The sequence below is a fragment of the Tenrec ecaudatus genome, chromosome 2 (assembly GCF_050624435.1).
Source record: "Tenrec ecaudatus isolate mTenEca1 chromosome 2, mTenEca1.hap1, whole genome shotgun sequence".
In the NCBI taxonomy this organism is placed as follows: Eukaryota; Metazoa; Chordata; class Mammalia; order Afrosoricida; family Tenrecidae; genus Tenrec; species Tenrec ecaudatus.
The window spans coordinates 186924639-186940636 of NC_134531.1; the positions used below are offsets into that span (position 1 = coordinate 186924639).

Sequence of the window (15998 nt, forward strand, 5' to 3'; positions counted from 1 at the left end):
CTCAGTCCCCACTTCAGAAAAACAATTCGCAAGGCCTCCGGGGGTTCTGGTGCCCCTAAAGTGTGAGGAGAGCTGATGCTGGTCTCAGGGGACGTTGTAGGAAGAGGGTGTCGAGGGCAATGATCTGAACCTGGGGACCACAGACACTCTAAGGAGTGCCAGGTGCCAGTAGCATTCAAGGGCTCCATGAACTTGGATGGTGTGCTAAGGTCGCTCCTCCCAAAAAGCAGAAACAGATGAGACTCTAAGTCTTTACAAGAGCAGACAGCTTCATCTATCCGCCTTAGAGTGGCTAGTGGATTTGAGCCACTGACCTTGAAGTTATCAACCCAACCCCTAGCCCATAGCTCTACCAGGGCTCAATAGATAGATAGATGGTAGATAGATAGATATTATAGATAGATATACACACAATATATATAGATATCTTAGTGCTGATATACATATAAATATATATATTTAGTATATATATTATACGTAATACACACACACACACACATATATATATATACTAAAAAAGCCAAAAACTCATTGCCATCAAATCAATGCTGACTCATAGCCACCTATAGGACAGGGTAGAACTGGCCCTGTGGATTTCCAAGACTGTAACTATTGACAAGAGTAAGAAGCCCTATCTTTCTCCTGAGGAGCACGTAGTGGTTTTGAACTGCTGACCTTGAAAATCATGCCCCAACATGTAACCACTACAACACCAAGGCTCCTTATGTATATTCTAGGAAGCTTAAAAGAATTCATGGGAAAATGGAATTGAAAGAAAATTAATTTTCCACAAACTTTTGAAACCATATATATTGCATATATATAAAGATGTGGAGGGGGGAGGAAACATGGAAGCATTCAGGTACTAGAGGTTGTGTATTTTGTCAGTGCTATACTGCACCCTGGTTGAATCACCCCTTCCTTGTAACTCTCTTCTGTGGGGAGATGTCCAATTGTGTACAGATGGGCTTTAGGTCTCCACTCCAACCCCCCTCATGCACATGGAGATAACTGTTTTAGATCTTTTGATACCTAATGTCTGATTCCGTCAACACCTCATGATCACACAGGTTGGTGTGATTCTTCCATGTGGGCTTATTTGCTTCCCTGCTAGATGGCCACTAGTTAAACTTCAAGCCTTTAAGGCCCCAGACAAAATATCTTTTGATAGCCAGGCACCATCTGCTTTCTTCACAACATTTGCTTACGTACCCATTTTGCCTTCAGTGATCATGTCGGAAAAGTGAGTATCAAAGAGTGCAGGTGATTAGAACAGTTTTCTTGTGTTTAGGGAGGCCTTGAATAGAGGCTCAGAGTTCGTCTGCTATCTTAATACTTAACATATAAATATATGTACACTAACCTCTACCCCTTTCATTATAAATAAATATATTTATATATACACGCCTCTAGCTACACCTCTATAAATAGCTTTTGCCTCCACTTCTTTCCTCTATTTCCTTTCACCTTCCTCCTGCCCCATTATCATGCTCACCCTCCATTCGGCCCTCAATAATCCTTCTCGGATACATTGCACTTGATCAAACCCCACCAGGCATTATACGGCCTCCTCACCATCAATTTTAGATCTCTTCTTGTTCCCGTATCCCTGAATGTGTTGGCTCCCCGCCCCCTGCCTATCTAGTATAGATAGACATATGAAAGGGGGAAAAGCAACCACCCGATAGACAGCTCCAGGTCTGTCTGCTGACCCTTACCTATGTTTTCCGATCAAGTCTGATGAGGTGCCAAGTCCTGTCCCTGAGTCAGAAGTCTATTTTCAGGATTCCTTGGGGACTTGTTTACTTTGCTCCCCTTGCTGCCCAGTTGCACTCCCTTCACGTTTCACCCCACTGTCCCTGGAGCAGACCGGGCACACTTTCCACACGGGTGTCTCCAGTGCTGTACCCCATAGCGCTATGGGTCCGTGAAGGAGCGTCGTGTCTCATGATGGAGTCAGCCCTCTGTGCACTGGCCACTCTGAGCAGGGCTGTCACCCCAGGGCTTGGTGAGCCATCGTCTTAGTCTTGAGGGGCCGCTCCTCTTTAGGACGCCCCCGTTTTTGTTCTGAAGGCTTTCAGCTGACTGGGTGAGGCCCATCCTATTTTGGAGGCTCACCTGCTCTACTGCTCATCTGTTGCTCCCCACGGCTAAACGATACTTTCACTGCAACATGCAGGCACACGCCGACAGACACTCGCCCCTGCACTGTCCGGCCAGACTGACATATGCAGCTAGCCATCACAGATGGCGGGCCAGGACGTCACGTCTTTCTTACCCTCTACCTCAGATTCAGCATGTCCTTCTCTGTCAGGGAGCCACGAGCCAGAGTGTTTACTAGCAGTGCCTGTGACACTGTTCCCACTAGGAATGGCTGCGTCTTTCGACCACGCTCACGTAGTTGCAGATAGTTTTGAGATGCTGTTTACATGCATCACTGCTTTGCATGCACAGTAGCTCTCAGCCTGCCACGAGATCTCATTATTGTTGTCGATGCAAACATGTTTTCTTTCCAATTATGGTATAAATAGAATTTTTAAAAAAACAAAAAGATTTCCCTCCATTGTTATCCTGTGTGTTTTGTTTTCTCACTTTCAAAGGTTTTTAAGCTTTTAAAGTCTAGGTCTAGGAAAGGGTCCACAGCACAGAAAACTGGAGAATTGGAGGTCTAGAGAGAACCATCACTCGGGCTGCAGGCTGTCCGGTCCACGGTTGAGAACAAGGGAGGGGAGGTGGCAGCAAAAGGCCCCGGGACCCTTCTCCTCCGCTTGTCCACAGAACATGGTCTCCCTTCCGCCTCACGGGCTGAGCCCTGAGACAGCAGCCTTCCTCAAGACTCTAGGACCTTCCCAGGCTCGTGGCCTCCACCAGCCCACGTCCTTCTGAGGCCTTTTGCACTGATGAGTGGGGGAGCACGGTCCGGGCAGGAGGCAGCGGGATCCAGCCAATGGGGAGGCCCAGGTTAAGGGTAGAGTTTGTGGAGGGCATGGTCTCTTTACTCAGCCCCCAGTACCCCTTTATCAACCTGGGGAACCACTGTCCCTGGAGAACCTTCCTCCACCCGGCCCCTTTTGACCTTTATCACACTGAGCATATGGTTGGTTTTTTCTCTCTTCTAAACACCTGTCTGTTTACTGGTTTCCTCCTCATGCTGTTTGCTGCTGTCACGTTGGGCCCCAGCTCATGGCAAGCCCATGCCAAAGAGGAAAACGCATGAGGCGCCTCCAAAAGCTCTTAGGGAACAATGATGAAGACAGAGGCATCTGTCACACTCACTCCTTGAAGCCCCCTCGTTTTGCCCCAGCTGGCCTGCACCTTCCGCCCGGTCAGCAGTAGATTGGATCTTTGTGCTCCATGGGGTTTGACAGGCTGATCTGGGGGAGGAGGTCGCCGTCTTCCTGGTCTGCGAAACAGACAGGGGGTGCACTGGCCGGGAAGTGGACCCAGGCTGCTGCGTGCAAGGTGAGGATTCAGCGCTGATCCTCCACTGCCCTCGGCATTCCCTTGTGTATCCGCACCACCGCGCGCCTGCGCCGTGCCTGGCTCCGTGGTGGGCTCTGGGAAGGAGAGCCCAGAGAAGCAGGCAGGTCTCTGGCCTGGGAGGCCCTCACCGTCTGTAATGTGGGACGTTCAGAGCTGGGAATGGGTGATCTGAGGCGTAGGTTGAGCTGGGCCTCATGCCAGGGAGGTGTGAGGTCCAGGTGTCAAAAAACGGACACCCTAGGGCAGTGGCTCTCTACCTTCCTCATGCTCCGACCCTTTCATATAGTTCCTCATGTGGTGACCCCCCAACCATAACATTATTTTCGTTGCTACTTCATAACTGTCATTTGGCTACTGTTATGAATTGGGTGACCCCTGCGAAAGGGTCGTTTGACCCCTAAAGGGGTCTCAACCCACAGGTTGAGAATCACTGCACTAGGGGGTAAACAATGAGGCACCGAATTTATTTGGCAATCCGGTGTCCAGCGCCCAGGAGACAGGATGAGTACCCAGAGACAAGCCAGCTGGTGCTGGGTAAACTGGTGGCTGGCACTCATGGGCATGATACAGAGCTTGCAATGGTGAGTCACTGAGCAGGGACAGTCAGTGCCCCTTCCTCGCCCCTTTGTCCCACTTCACTTACCTCACCCCCTGGCACCCACCACATGCCGGTGCACATACACTTTCTTCACACACATGCATGACACCCAAGAAAGGGCACTTCTCTGGTCTAGTGGGGGTAGACAGACTCTGAAAGGGGCACCCCAGCCCTCCTGTAGCTCCCATGGATGAGGGCCCAGCCAGCTGCTGTGTGTGTTGGCACACGTATCCTCCCAGCAGTCCCAGGGAGGCTGACACAGTGAACCCCTACGCCCCGCTCTGCTGGCAGCTTTGGGGGAAGCTTCCGTTTCAGGTGAAATAGCAGGTTGTATCTGTGGACTCCAAGCCGTGGCTAAGCCACCCTGGGCCCCCACCCTCGGCATCTTAGGGCTTAGGGCCTAGTGTTGCAGGCCCAGTGTTACCACAGTGGGGTGCTTCAGAGAAGCGGCGATTCTTGTCTGGAGGTCTAGAAGCAGTCCGAAAGCAGGGCCCCTCTGTACCTCCATGCCCAGCCTTCTTCAGTCCCGTGGCTCTCACTGACCCAACAACGAAAACAATCCCTGCCCAGGAGGGCTTGCATTCACCAGGCTGAGGGGCTGGGATCCCACTACTTATTTGGCGGGGGTGGGGTGGGGTGAGGGAGAGACAATTCATTTGATAAAAGGGGGAGTGGAGATATCCTGCTCTACCTTGTTTGGGGTTTGTGACTTCAGGAAGCTCCCAGTTTTGTTTTGTTTTTGGGGGGTGCTACAGAAGCCCACTGTGCCCACATGCTGTAGTAACACTCATTAGCAGTCCCCATTCCTTCCTGGGTCTCCCAGCCTCAGCTTGCCGCTGCTCCCTACGCATTTGCATGTTCTGACCTGCCCCACCTGGTGGGGCCACATGGAGAACACCCAGATCCTGAGAGGCAGGGGCAGCAAGATGGGGCAAGGGTGTGGGCTTGACTCCAGCTCTGTTTTTCAAGCCTCTCAGAGTCACTGACGTAGGTTCCTAAGTCACAGGCCCTGCGAACATTGTCTTGTCTTTGTTCAGCCCAGGGTGTGCTAACATGAGTCAGCCACCTTGATGGATTCAGCGGGGAGCAGGGAGTGGGGTACTGAGTCACAGCCCCGAGGGGCGAGGGGCAAGTGCCCGGGGGCCAGCACCTTGACTCACTGAACTCTGGGAGTGTGAGGCCCAGGCCCCAGAAGGACACACACGGATGGCTACCAGCTTCTTCACTTCCAGGCGTGGACATCAATGGGGACCTTCGTTCTAACTGGACCGTGGGAATGTTGATTAGAGAATCTGCCCGGGTACTGCTTGTGTGATTAGAACTGATGTGTACACACACACACACACACACACACACACACACACACACACACCTCTCTGCCCACCACGCTGCCTCTGTATGTGCCATCCCCCTGCTGGAAGGTACCCTGCCAATAAGCCTGTGTTTCTTCCGCCCATCCCACCCAGTACTGCTGCCCCTCTGCACAGGTCGCCTCCTGTAATCCTCCCAGTCCCCTTCTGGTTATTATCCCCATCTGCTGATGGAGACACTGAGGCACAGAGTGGTTATTAACCTGCCTAACGAGCCCCAGTGGCATCGTGATACATGTTGAGCTGCTCACCACAAGATCAGCAGTTCGAAACCACCAGCCACTCCAAGGGAGAGAGGCGAGGCTTTCTACTCCTGTCCTCGAGGGTTGCCGTGAGTCAGACCCAAAGGGAGGGGGTTTTGGTTTTAGAGAAGGCTCCCCAGAAGGAGCCCTGGTGGCATAGTGGTTATACATTGGGCTGTTAAACACAAGGTCAACCGTTTGAAACCACCAGCCCCCCTGGGTGAAAGATGAGGTTTTCTCCTCTCTTGCAGAGCATAGTCTCAGAAACCCACAGGGCCAGTGCTGCTCTGTCCTATAGGATACTGGATCCTACAGGTCTCCATGAGTCGGACTCAATAGCAGTGAGTTTGGTCTGAGGTTGGGAACTCGGTCCAGCTAGGAGGGAGACCAGACTTGACCCCCCCATGGTGGCCCTCAGAGGCCCCAGAGCAGATTCTGAACTTCATGGGATGTCTTCCACAGCAGCCCTTCCTCCTCCACCCCAGGCCGGGTGGACAGTCCCCTCCTCTGTCCTGACCAGACCAGGTCCCAGCCACAGTGCTAAGCCAGCGCACCCTTGGCAGTGAGCTCCTGAGGCCGAGACCAGGCCATGCTCTGCTCAGTACCACCGGTCAGCCTGAAGCTCAGACTGAAGTGTCCCTGTAGGCAGGCCCTCACCCTCACCCTCACCCTGGGTGTGAAAAAGTAAGTGGCCTTTGGTTGACGGCCACATGCTAGGCTCTGGGCTATATATGCTTCCTGCCAGGCCGAACCCTGAGTCTTAGTGAACTAGGTTCCTGGTGAAGCCTGGCTGGGGGGTAAATAGCCCCCAAGAATCCACACGTGGCAGAGTGTGCCCGCCCCCTGTGACTCAGTGGTGCTGTTACATTCTCTCACCTCCATCTGTGCCTCATTTCCTGCCACCCACACCAGCCCCCACCCCCAAGGCCCCTCTTATTTTCAGGGTCTCAGCAGTAACAAAACCTTGGAAGCACCCAGTACCCGGCAGTGTCTGGCCGCCGCGCTCATGCCTGTCCCCCTCTTTAGAGTGCATCCTTTCTGGGAAAATTAGCACCACCCCCTGTCTGGCAGGGGGTTGCTCTCCCTACCCCGACTCAGGCTCTTGTCTGTGACAGCAGGCCTGGGCACATCCAGGGCCAGACTCTTGTCTGGTCCTGACCCCACACCTGGCACCTCCTGAACTATTGACCCCAGGGACCATCATTCCTCAGTGAATGGCCTCGAGCCATCAGGGGGAGGGCTGATTCACGAGCGTGGAGACCATGCCTTCAGACCTGGGCTCGGCGAGCGAGCACTGCAGCTTCTTCATGGCCGTGAGCCTCCGTTCCTCTTCTGTAAAATGCGCAGGAACAGCGGCCTACCTGGGAAAGTCCGTTCTAAGGTTTCATTCCTTCCTACCGTGAGCCCTTCGGAGTAGCTGCTGTGTCCCTTGGGCTGGGTTGGGGAACACCACCGGTGACCCAGCAACACCTGCCTTCAAGTCCCTTCTGCCTCCTAGCTTCCCTACAAAAACCACGTCCACTCTGACTCAGCAACGCGATCCGGCTGGGGGCACCCACCCCGTGGGCTTCTGAGACGAACTCTTTATGGAAGTAGAGAGCCTCATCTTTGTCATGTGGAGCAGCTGTTGGGTTTGAACTGCTGACTTTTCAGTTAACAGTCCAACCCTTAACTCACTGTACCACCATGGCTCCTGCAGGGAACAAAGCAGACACAAATCCCTACTAGCGGAGGCTGACAGCTAGTGGGGGGAGAGAGTGGAGAACAGGACCTGAGGGGGAAAAGTTAAGCAGATCAGGAGGGTCTGATGGCCAGAGCACAGCCAGCTCCGTATCCAGTGTGAGGGCCCCGAGAGACCAGAGCCTTGGAAGGGGCTGAGCAGGGGAGTGATGAGACCAAACTTTGGGGTCCAAGGGCCCCCTCTGGGTGCTATAGAAGGGAAGCCTGGGGTGGGAGACAAGGGCAGAGACTGGAAGCCCATTGAGGAGACTGATGCCAGTGTCCAATCAAGAGAAGGCCTAGGCCCAGGTAGCAGTGGAGTCTTGAGGAGAGGCCACACGCTGGTAGTGGCAGGACATGGGTGTCAGGTAGGAGATAGAGCCCAGACTGGTGCCTGGGGATTTTGGTCTGAGCAGCCGGCTGGATGGAAGGGCCTTGTGCTGGCAGAAGGGTGATGGGGAGTCTGAGGGGCACTGGGCGCTCTGTGGTCCTCGGTGCCACTCACTCCTCGCCCTCTCGGCTCGCTGCTACCAGGGAAGAAGAGCTTTCACCGCCCTGCCTTCCGGGAGCCCGCAGTTGAGAATGATGAGGCAGTTGGTTGGTTAGGGGGGTGTTTTTGATTTGGGGCTCAGGGAAGACCCTGTTGATCTGCAGCCCAGAGATCACCCCCTTCCCCACTGCTGGGCCAACTGCCCAGAAGCCATAGTGGTTGCTGGTGAGCAGCTGCCCAGCCTCCAGGTGCACTCTCTACATACATCCTCACTGGGTAGCTGCAGGCCCCTCGGGGGGAGCTAGTACTGTCGCCCCATTCTACAGATGAGGAAGCTGAGACTCAGAGGGCCAGCGACTTCCCCAAAGCCACGCAGCTAGGAAATGTCCAAGCCAGGACCCGCAGCCAGCCTGCACACCGTCTTCTGAGACAGCCTCCCAAAAGTCTGATGTCTGCCTTTCTCCCCAGGTCCCGGGCAACTTCCACGTGTCGACACACAGTGCCACTGCCCAGCCACAGAACCCGGACATGACGCATGTCATCCACAAGCTCTCCTTCGGGGACACGTTGCAGGTGAGCAGGGAACACGCTGGGCAGAGGTTGGGGCGGGGGCACCTAACAGGGCAGTGTCACAGTGCCCTCTGCCCCCTCTGGGCCCAGGGTGAGTCTTCAGGAGGGGACACTTGTCCCCTCTGCTGCATCTCACAACTACGCTGGCATTGCCTTCGAAGGCAGGAGCTGCACGTCATCAGGCACCGGCCTCGGGTCTGGGCTGAGCCCCGTGGCCCTGGGACAGGGACTTACAGTGAATGAGGAGGGACTAGCGGCCAGAGCGTTCCCTGTGGCTGTGCAGCAGCTCTCACTGCAGCCTGGAGCCAATCACCTAGGGCTCCCCAGCAGGTAGCCTGCTGAGCCCCAGGTCCAGCCCGTTGCCCTCCCAGCTCAGTGCTCAGGGCCGTGAAATAGGGAAGACATGGAGAATGGAGGTCTCCCTCGTCTTATGTTGCTCTCCTGTTCACAAAGACACCCCGTGGCCTTCACAGCCCTGAGTGCGCAACAGAGAACCCAGCAGGGCCGTGGCTGTGCAGTGAGCAGGCAGGTGGGGCGCTGGTGCCCCCCCCACCCTCCAGCCATCCAAAGGTGGGCTTTGCTTCACAGAGGCCCCCTTGCTGTGACCTGGCCCTGCGGGGATCGATCGGGGCCCGGGGTCCTGACCTCAAACCAGGCATGATTCAATTCCTGATCCCTGACTGAAGTGCTCGGCGGGAGCCCTCTCTCTGAATCTCACACACGCACGCACGCAGGTACATGACCGCACACCTGCACACCTGTTCACACATCTGCTCAGACCACCTATACTCCAAGTTGCCTGTGCGTGCACCCTCGTTGCACATGCACATTTCAGGAACACACCCACAGTAGCCCTTACAACCCACCACCCGGTGAGGCATAGCACGCCGACCCACGCTGCCTAGGAAAGTTCACCCACTTGAGCCACGTGGCTCCACCGGATACCTGATGGGTGAGCCCCCTCCTCGGGCCAAGGACTGGCTCCACAGGCAGCCCAAGAGCCAGGTGCCATACTGCCCCGTGTTCCAGAAGAGAAGATGGAGGCGCACAAGCCAGCCACCCCACTTGCCTGCCACAGAGCAGGGGTGTTAACCTGAACACTGCCTCCCCCCATACACACCTGAGTGTACGCTGTCCCTCATGCATATCCTTCCTTGTGTTTCCCATCCCCCTTGGTGGCCCTGGTGGTTCCCCTCATGGAGACTGGGCTTAGGAACGACAAGGCTAGACTCTGTCCACACTCATAGTGAGGTACAACCCACTCGGTCCCCAGACTTGCTCCCTGCAGACCGAGTCTCACCGAGTCTCAGGGTGTGTCACCACCCCTGCCATCTTGATGATGGTTCTGTGGTGGTTGGAAGCCCATATTCCTGGCCTGCCTTCATGGGTTTACATCCTGGCCCCACCACTTACTGGTTGCATGGCCTCATACGTGACGCATCCTCCCTGGGCCTCAGTAAACCCGCTATAAAACGGGGGCCATAGCAGTACTCCACACAGGGCCGTCATGAGAGTGAAGCCAGCAGTCCCCATGAAACTCATGGACCTGTGGCTGGCACAGAGCGCATGGTCAAAGTCACGGTTGCCTTTATGGGGTGTCATCTGGTCACCCCCTGGCAGCCCTGCCCGATCAAGCCCGTTGCTGGGCCTCCAGGGACTCGCTCAGCGGAGGCGACAAAACGCAAGCAGGCCATGGGGGACATCAAGCATCGAGCAGCCCCCTCGCTACCTTTGTCCCCACCAGCTGACCACGTCCCCATATCAGCCTGACCCTGAACCCGAGGTCGTGCAGCTCATTAGTGGCACAGCTGGAATCTGAGCTCTCTGCCCCTCACCACACCCTTCCCCACTCGGGACTCTCTCACTGAGAGCGGCTTGTGGGTGACGCTACTTCCCCACCCTAGGGAACTGGCTCAGAACAGCTGGGTAACCTGAACTTGCCCGAGGCAACACAGCGTGTAAGAAACCCAGGTGTGTCTGGGCCCAGGTCACACTCTGGACTGTGTGTCATACAGTAGTGTATTCTTCAGGTCCTCCAGTAGGATCTGCCCTGAGCCAGGCCCGGGGCTTAGCGTGATGACTAAACAGTTTAAGTGAAGAAGGCATCAAGTGTAAATAAACATGACACCACCAGCCACCACACTTCCTGGGTGGTGAAAAGGTTAATACCGAAAGGTGGAAAGTTCAAGTCCACACAAAAGGAAGGCTGGCTAGTCTATTTCTTAAAAATAAGCCCCTGAAAATGCCCCAGGGTACATACAGTTTTACTCCGATGGGGGGTGGAGGGTCACCATGAACTGGGGTTCACTTGGTGACAGCTGGTGGTAGTGGAAGAATGAGGGGCATTAGGGATCACTGAAGCATATCATGTTGGGATGGAGGGACACCCCCCATCCTGGGAGGCCAGGGAGTGACCCCCAGAGAAGGGATGTCCAGTCAAGCTCTGTAGTGTGGCATGGATTTGGCCAGGAGCAGGACAAAGGAATGGGTCCCCCACAGCAGGGCCTCTCCTAGGGCCCATTCTGTGATGCAACCAACTGGTCATTTCCACACCTCAACATTGCTTTCAGAAAAATGGATCTGCACACACCCATGGCCCCAGAGTGATGTTCAGTCTGTGAGTCTGGGTGGACTAGAGAAACAAATCCAGGGGACTCACATGTGCGTAAGAGAGAACTTTATATCAAAGTAATTGTACAGTAACAAACAAGCCCAGCCCAGTCCCAGTCAAGTCCAGCTATCAGCCCATATGTCCCATACCAGTCTAAAAAGTCCTCTTCAGACTCATGCAACGCATGCAATGACACTGAATGCAGGAAGATCACAGGTCAGTGGGTGGAAAGTCTGTGGATCCAGTGGCAGTGGAAGCATCTCAGCGCTGGCAGGGGTCTCCATGTGGCTCCTCCAGCTCCAGGGCTCTAGTGTCGCTCCGTGTGTCTTGTCAACAGGAATATCTCACAGGGAGAGTGTGTTTCCCACCTCCATGGAGGAAGTTCACAGAATCCTCAGGAGAATGCCATGCCCACACAGAGGCCTCATTGACTATGGCCTGATTGACAGGTTAGACTCCACCCTTTCTCAAGTTGACAGGAGATTCTGTACCTGCTACACTAAGGCATGTCCATCTGCCAGGTGGAGGGAGAGCCAGGGCTTGTGGGGAGTGAGGAACTATCACAGATTCAGGATGGGAGAGCCTGGCTGCCACCTCTGGCCAGGTGATGGAGAGCCACCTGACGCAGGTGGATGGGAAAAGTGAGGAAGGGCTGCAGAGAGGGGAAACAGCTGTCCTGCTGTGTGCAGGTATAACAGGGAGGGCAGTGTCCATGTGCTTGGTCATTGGCGGTTGCTGTTAGCTGCTGCTGGATGTCCCCACCTCATAGAGACCCCACACTGCCTGGTCCTGGGCCACTCAGTAATAAGTTGCAGATCAGACTATTGTCAGCCATAGAGATTCATCAGAAGTCCGTCACCAGGCTTCTCTTTCTAGTCTGGCTTTCCTTTAGTTCTTGGCGCTGGTGCCACCTCCCCCAGGAAGCCCCCCAGGCCCTCTCTCCCCAGTCTGTCCTCCCAGCAAGCCAGTTGCCATTGAGCCGCCATGTGTAGAACTCTGCTCCATGGGGTCTCTCCTGGCTGTGATCTTTCAGAAGTAGATCTCCAGGCCTCTCTTCTGAGGTTCCTCTGAGTGGATTCAAACCTCCGGCTTTCCAGGCAGCCCCCAAGCACATTGATCGTGTGTATTACATGGGACTCCACCAGCTCAGTAACCCCTGTTCAGCGTGGCGCTTTCCTGTGGCTGCCCTTCCTGCTGTGGATGTGCCGGGAAACTTAGGAAAGAGGAGGAAGGAGGACTTCGGGCCCCGAGCTGCAGCAGCCCCCCAGGACACATCTTCGGGGCTGAGAAGCGGGCTCCTGAGTTGCTGCTCAAGTGAGGGGCAAGGCCAGCAGTTCAAGATGCCCCTGCGCTGGCCTTGAGTGACCTCGTAGAGGGCCGGGCCCCAGATGCAACTGCACCTGAGTTCCTCTGTGGCTTATGGAAAAGGATTCAAACAGACGTGGGTTCCGGGCCTGGCTCAGCGGTGGGTCACATTCATTCTGTAAAAGGGGCCAAACAACACCTGTTGCAGGCGCTGTGCCAGGCATCCCTTCAAAAGTGCCGGGCACGCTGTCCCTTTCTAGGGTCTGGTCTCCTGATGACTTTGTCGTTCTGTCATGGTGCTTCTGGTGCGCTGATGCTGGAAGCTCAGTATTTCAAACACCAGCAGGGTCACCGTGACAGACAGGCTGCCCAGAGCTTCCAGATTAAGACAGGTGGAAGGAGGTCCTGGAGGTTTGTTGCCAAATGTCAGCGCGTGGAAACCCGATGGATCATGACAGAGCAGTGTTCGGGACGCTGCTGGAAGCTGGGGCCGGCTGGGCGACATTTGGTTCTTTTGTCTGTAAGGTCACCTCAAGTCAGAGCCAACTCCCCAGCTTCATCAGCAGCCCCGGCCAGGGCGGGCACTTAGTGAGGGAGCAGACCAGCGTCTGCTGTGTGCCAGCCTGAGCTGCTTCTGGTTCCCCACACCTTCTCTCTGAGAGGCGCCACGGGGTCCCTGTTGACAAAGCCCCCAGGTCTCCCCTGGCCAGGCTGCACCTCCCAGTCCACCACGGCCAGGCCTCTGCTGACACGCTCCTCTCGGTCTCCCTCACAGGTCCAGAACGTCCAGGGGGCTTTCAACGCTCTCGGGGGAGCTGACAGACTCAATTCCAACCGTAAGTTCCCCTGCCCTGAGTCCCAGGAGAGCGGCAGGGAACTGGTGGACAGGGCCTGAGGGGGCGAGGCCAACCACTCACCCCCACGTTGTCTCAGTTCCTCCCACAGCCCGCCTGGGAGGCGTTGGGTTTGCCCCCCCCCCCAAGATCAGGGAAGCAAAGTGACTCGATCCCAGGTGAAGGAGGCCAAAGCCCTTCGCACACCTTCAGGGCTCAGTCCAGACCAGCTGGTATCTTCCCAGTGGCTACCATGACCACCACCTAGTCTTGGTTCATTGAGATTGTCACCTGAGGGCCCTCGGGAGTGATGGCAGAGCCCGTGCACACAGGTGTGTAGGTGGCTTGACCAGGGCTCAGCCTCATTCAGGTCTGACCACTTCGCGCACCGCACCTTCTTCCCCTCCCTGAATCCCTCTCACCCATGAGCGGCTGCCGCTGCGGTCTCTCCCACCTCAATACCCGAGCGCCTCCGGTAGAGTGTACCCACACACAGACATACCTACACCTGTGCACACACATCTGCGTGTGTACACACACCTGGCACATGCATTCCTGGCGTGCCCTCCAAAACACTGCACTTTTCACTTCTCCGTCCTGTCGAGTGCTTGCCGACAACAGAAGTGGTTCTTTGAAGCATTCATAGCCGTCTGTCCTGGCCGGCGTGCCTGACACCGTTTCCCAGCCGCTGTCTCCAGACTTTCTCATTGCCGCTCAATAGCCGGCTCGCAGCCCGGCCAAGCTTTCATAAAGGCATTTTCCCACCCCGGGCCTGCCCCCCGATGCTGAAGGTCTGGGTCCGCACCCACTCCAATGGCAGCAACCGGGCGCCCCAGGTGTGTCTGAGTGGAACTGGGTTCCTTCGGGTGGTGCCTGTGACCCATTGGCACCACTGACAGCCACACTCTGGGCTATAGTAAACTCACCTCCTCCCTGGCATCCTAGGAGTGGCTGGTCAAATAGAGGTGGCGACGTCCTCCTTGTCTTTGTGTGTCTGGACAGGTGCTGCCGCACCTGTACTTGCTATTGGCCTGGGCCCTCGGCGACCTGAGAGCCGGAGGAGGAAGCTGGAAGGGCCCAGCATGTGAGAGCAGACCGAGGATCTAGGCAGACACCCCGGCCTACTCGGGGCTGGGGCCAAATCCCATCGCAGGCCAGCTTAGGGGAAGGCGTAATGTGCACAGTCAGGCCACAGCGAGCCCGGGGGAGGGTTGGTGTCATGCCCACAGCACCGCAGCTCGGTAGCCCCTTGGACCTTGGTCTTTGTGGTTCTCTCGGCTCTCAGATCTCCCCTGCAAGCTGCTGCTTGTCACTCAGATCTCAGCTCATATGTCACCACCTCAGGGATGCCCTTGCAGAAGTAACCCCACTCCTGCTAGCAGACCTGGTTTTCTCCAAACCACGTCCCTCTGCCCTCGGCACGGGCCTGGCGCTCTCCGCTGTCCGTTTCTCGGCTGTCTCCCCTGGCGCCTAAGCACAGCCAGCGCTGTGTCGCGAGTGCATACTGGTGGAGAAGCAGTGAGGAGCCCCAGCAAATGGTGGGTGCGCTGGGATGCTGAGGAGCGGCCTCTGGGGCCCCACATTGCAGGCCCAGCCCTGGACTCCTAGGGAAGCCTCTGCCCCCATAGCGTGAAGAGAAGCCCGCAGCCTTCCTGTGAGGCCTAACAAGAGCAGGTGAGGCTTGAGGGCCCAGCCTGGGCACAGGGAGCACTTGCCACACCAGGGCTTCACAAAGTTCCTGGGAACATGGAATGAAAAGATAACGGAATTTTCCATGAGCTTTTTTTGGACGCAGTTCTTGCATGTTAGTCATTCCCCTCGTCGCTGTCACCTTGAGCTACGTCAGGACAGAAGCTAAGGTGAACCCTTCCAACATGGACTGTGTCCTAGAGTGACATGACTGTGTCCTAGAGTGGTATGAAAACAAGCAGGATCTATCCCCGTGTGTGTGTGTGTGTGTGTGTGTGTGTGTGTGTAGACAGACAGACAGAGACTGACTCATCCCCTGAGCAGTGCAAATGATAACACACTCCAATACTACTCCAAAGATTGGAGGTTCTAGATCACCAGAGGTGCCTTGGGAGGAAGCCCTGCCAATCCACTGCTAAGAGAACCCCACGGAGCACAATTCTGGGACACACATGCAGTCACCATGAGTTGAAGCTGCCTGAACAGCAACCGGTTTTTATGTATGTGTATGTGAGGGTCCCCTGGGGGCAGTAGTAGTTTGTGCTCAACAGCTTGAAAGTTGGCAGTTCAGACCCACCCAGCAACACTGGAGCAGAAAGGCCTGGCAACCTGCTTCGGTAAAGCTTAAACTTAAAAAAAGTCACTGCCATCAATTCTGACTCCTGCGACCCTATAGGACAGGTAGAACTGCCCGTGTGGGTTTCTGAGGTTGTAAATCTTTATGGGAGTAGTAAGCCTCATCTTTCCCCCAAGGAGCAGCTGGTGGTTTCAAACTGTTGACTTTGTTGTTATCAGGTATACCCTACTATGCCCAAGGAAACTCGGTGGAGCAGTTCCATTCTGTTACGTGGGGAGTGACTTGAGGTAGCAATGTTTGGGGGCTTTTTGTTTTGTTTCATTTGTGTGTGTGTGTGTGTGTGTGTGTATACTCATGTCAACATTCTGGAAGCAGCAGTCAAGAGATCAAAAGGTGTATTGCATTAGATGAACCTGCTGCACAAGGTCTCTTCAGAGCACTGCAGAGCAAGGAGGGCACCTTGAGGACTGAGGTGCGCCTGACCCACCCATGGTGTCTGCAGTGCATCATG

The 15998-nt window shown here is 55.4% G+C and overlaps 1 protein-coding gene across 3 annotated transcripts in view; it reads left to right on the top strand.

Annotated features, from left to right (window-relative positions):
* The window catches only part of ERGIC1 (endoplasmic reticulum-golgi intermediate compartment 1), a 128670-nt gene that overhangs the window by 88181 nt on the left and 24491 nt on the right, over positions 1-15998 (top strand). For all 3 annotated transcript variants that reach the window (XM_075541954.1, XM_075541953.1, XM_075541955.1), the window contains exons 6-7: positions 8371-8475; positions 13164-13224. In XM_075541954.1, coding sequence (XP_075398069.1) covers positions 8371-8475; positions 13164-13224 — 166 coding nt within the window. The remainder of the gene's footprint in view (positions 1-8370; positions 8476-13163; positions 13225-15998) is intronic.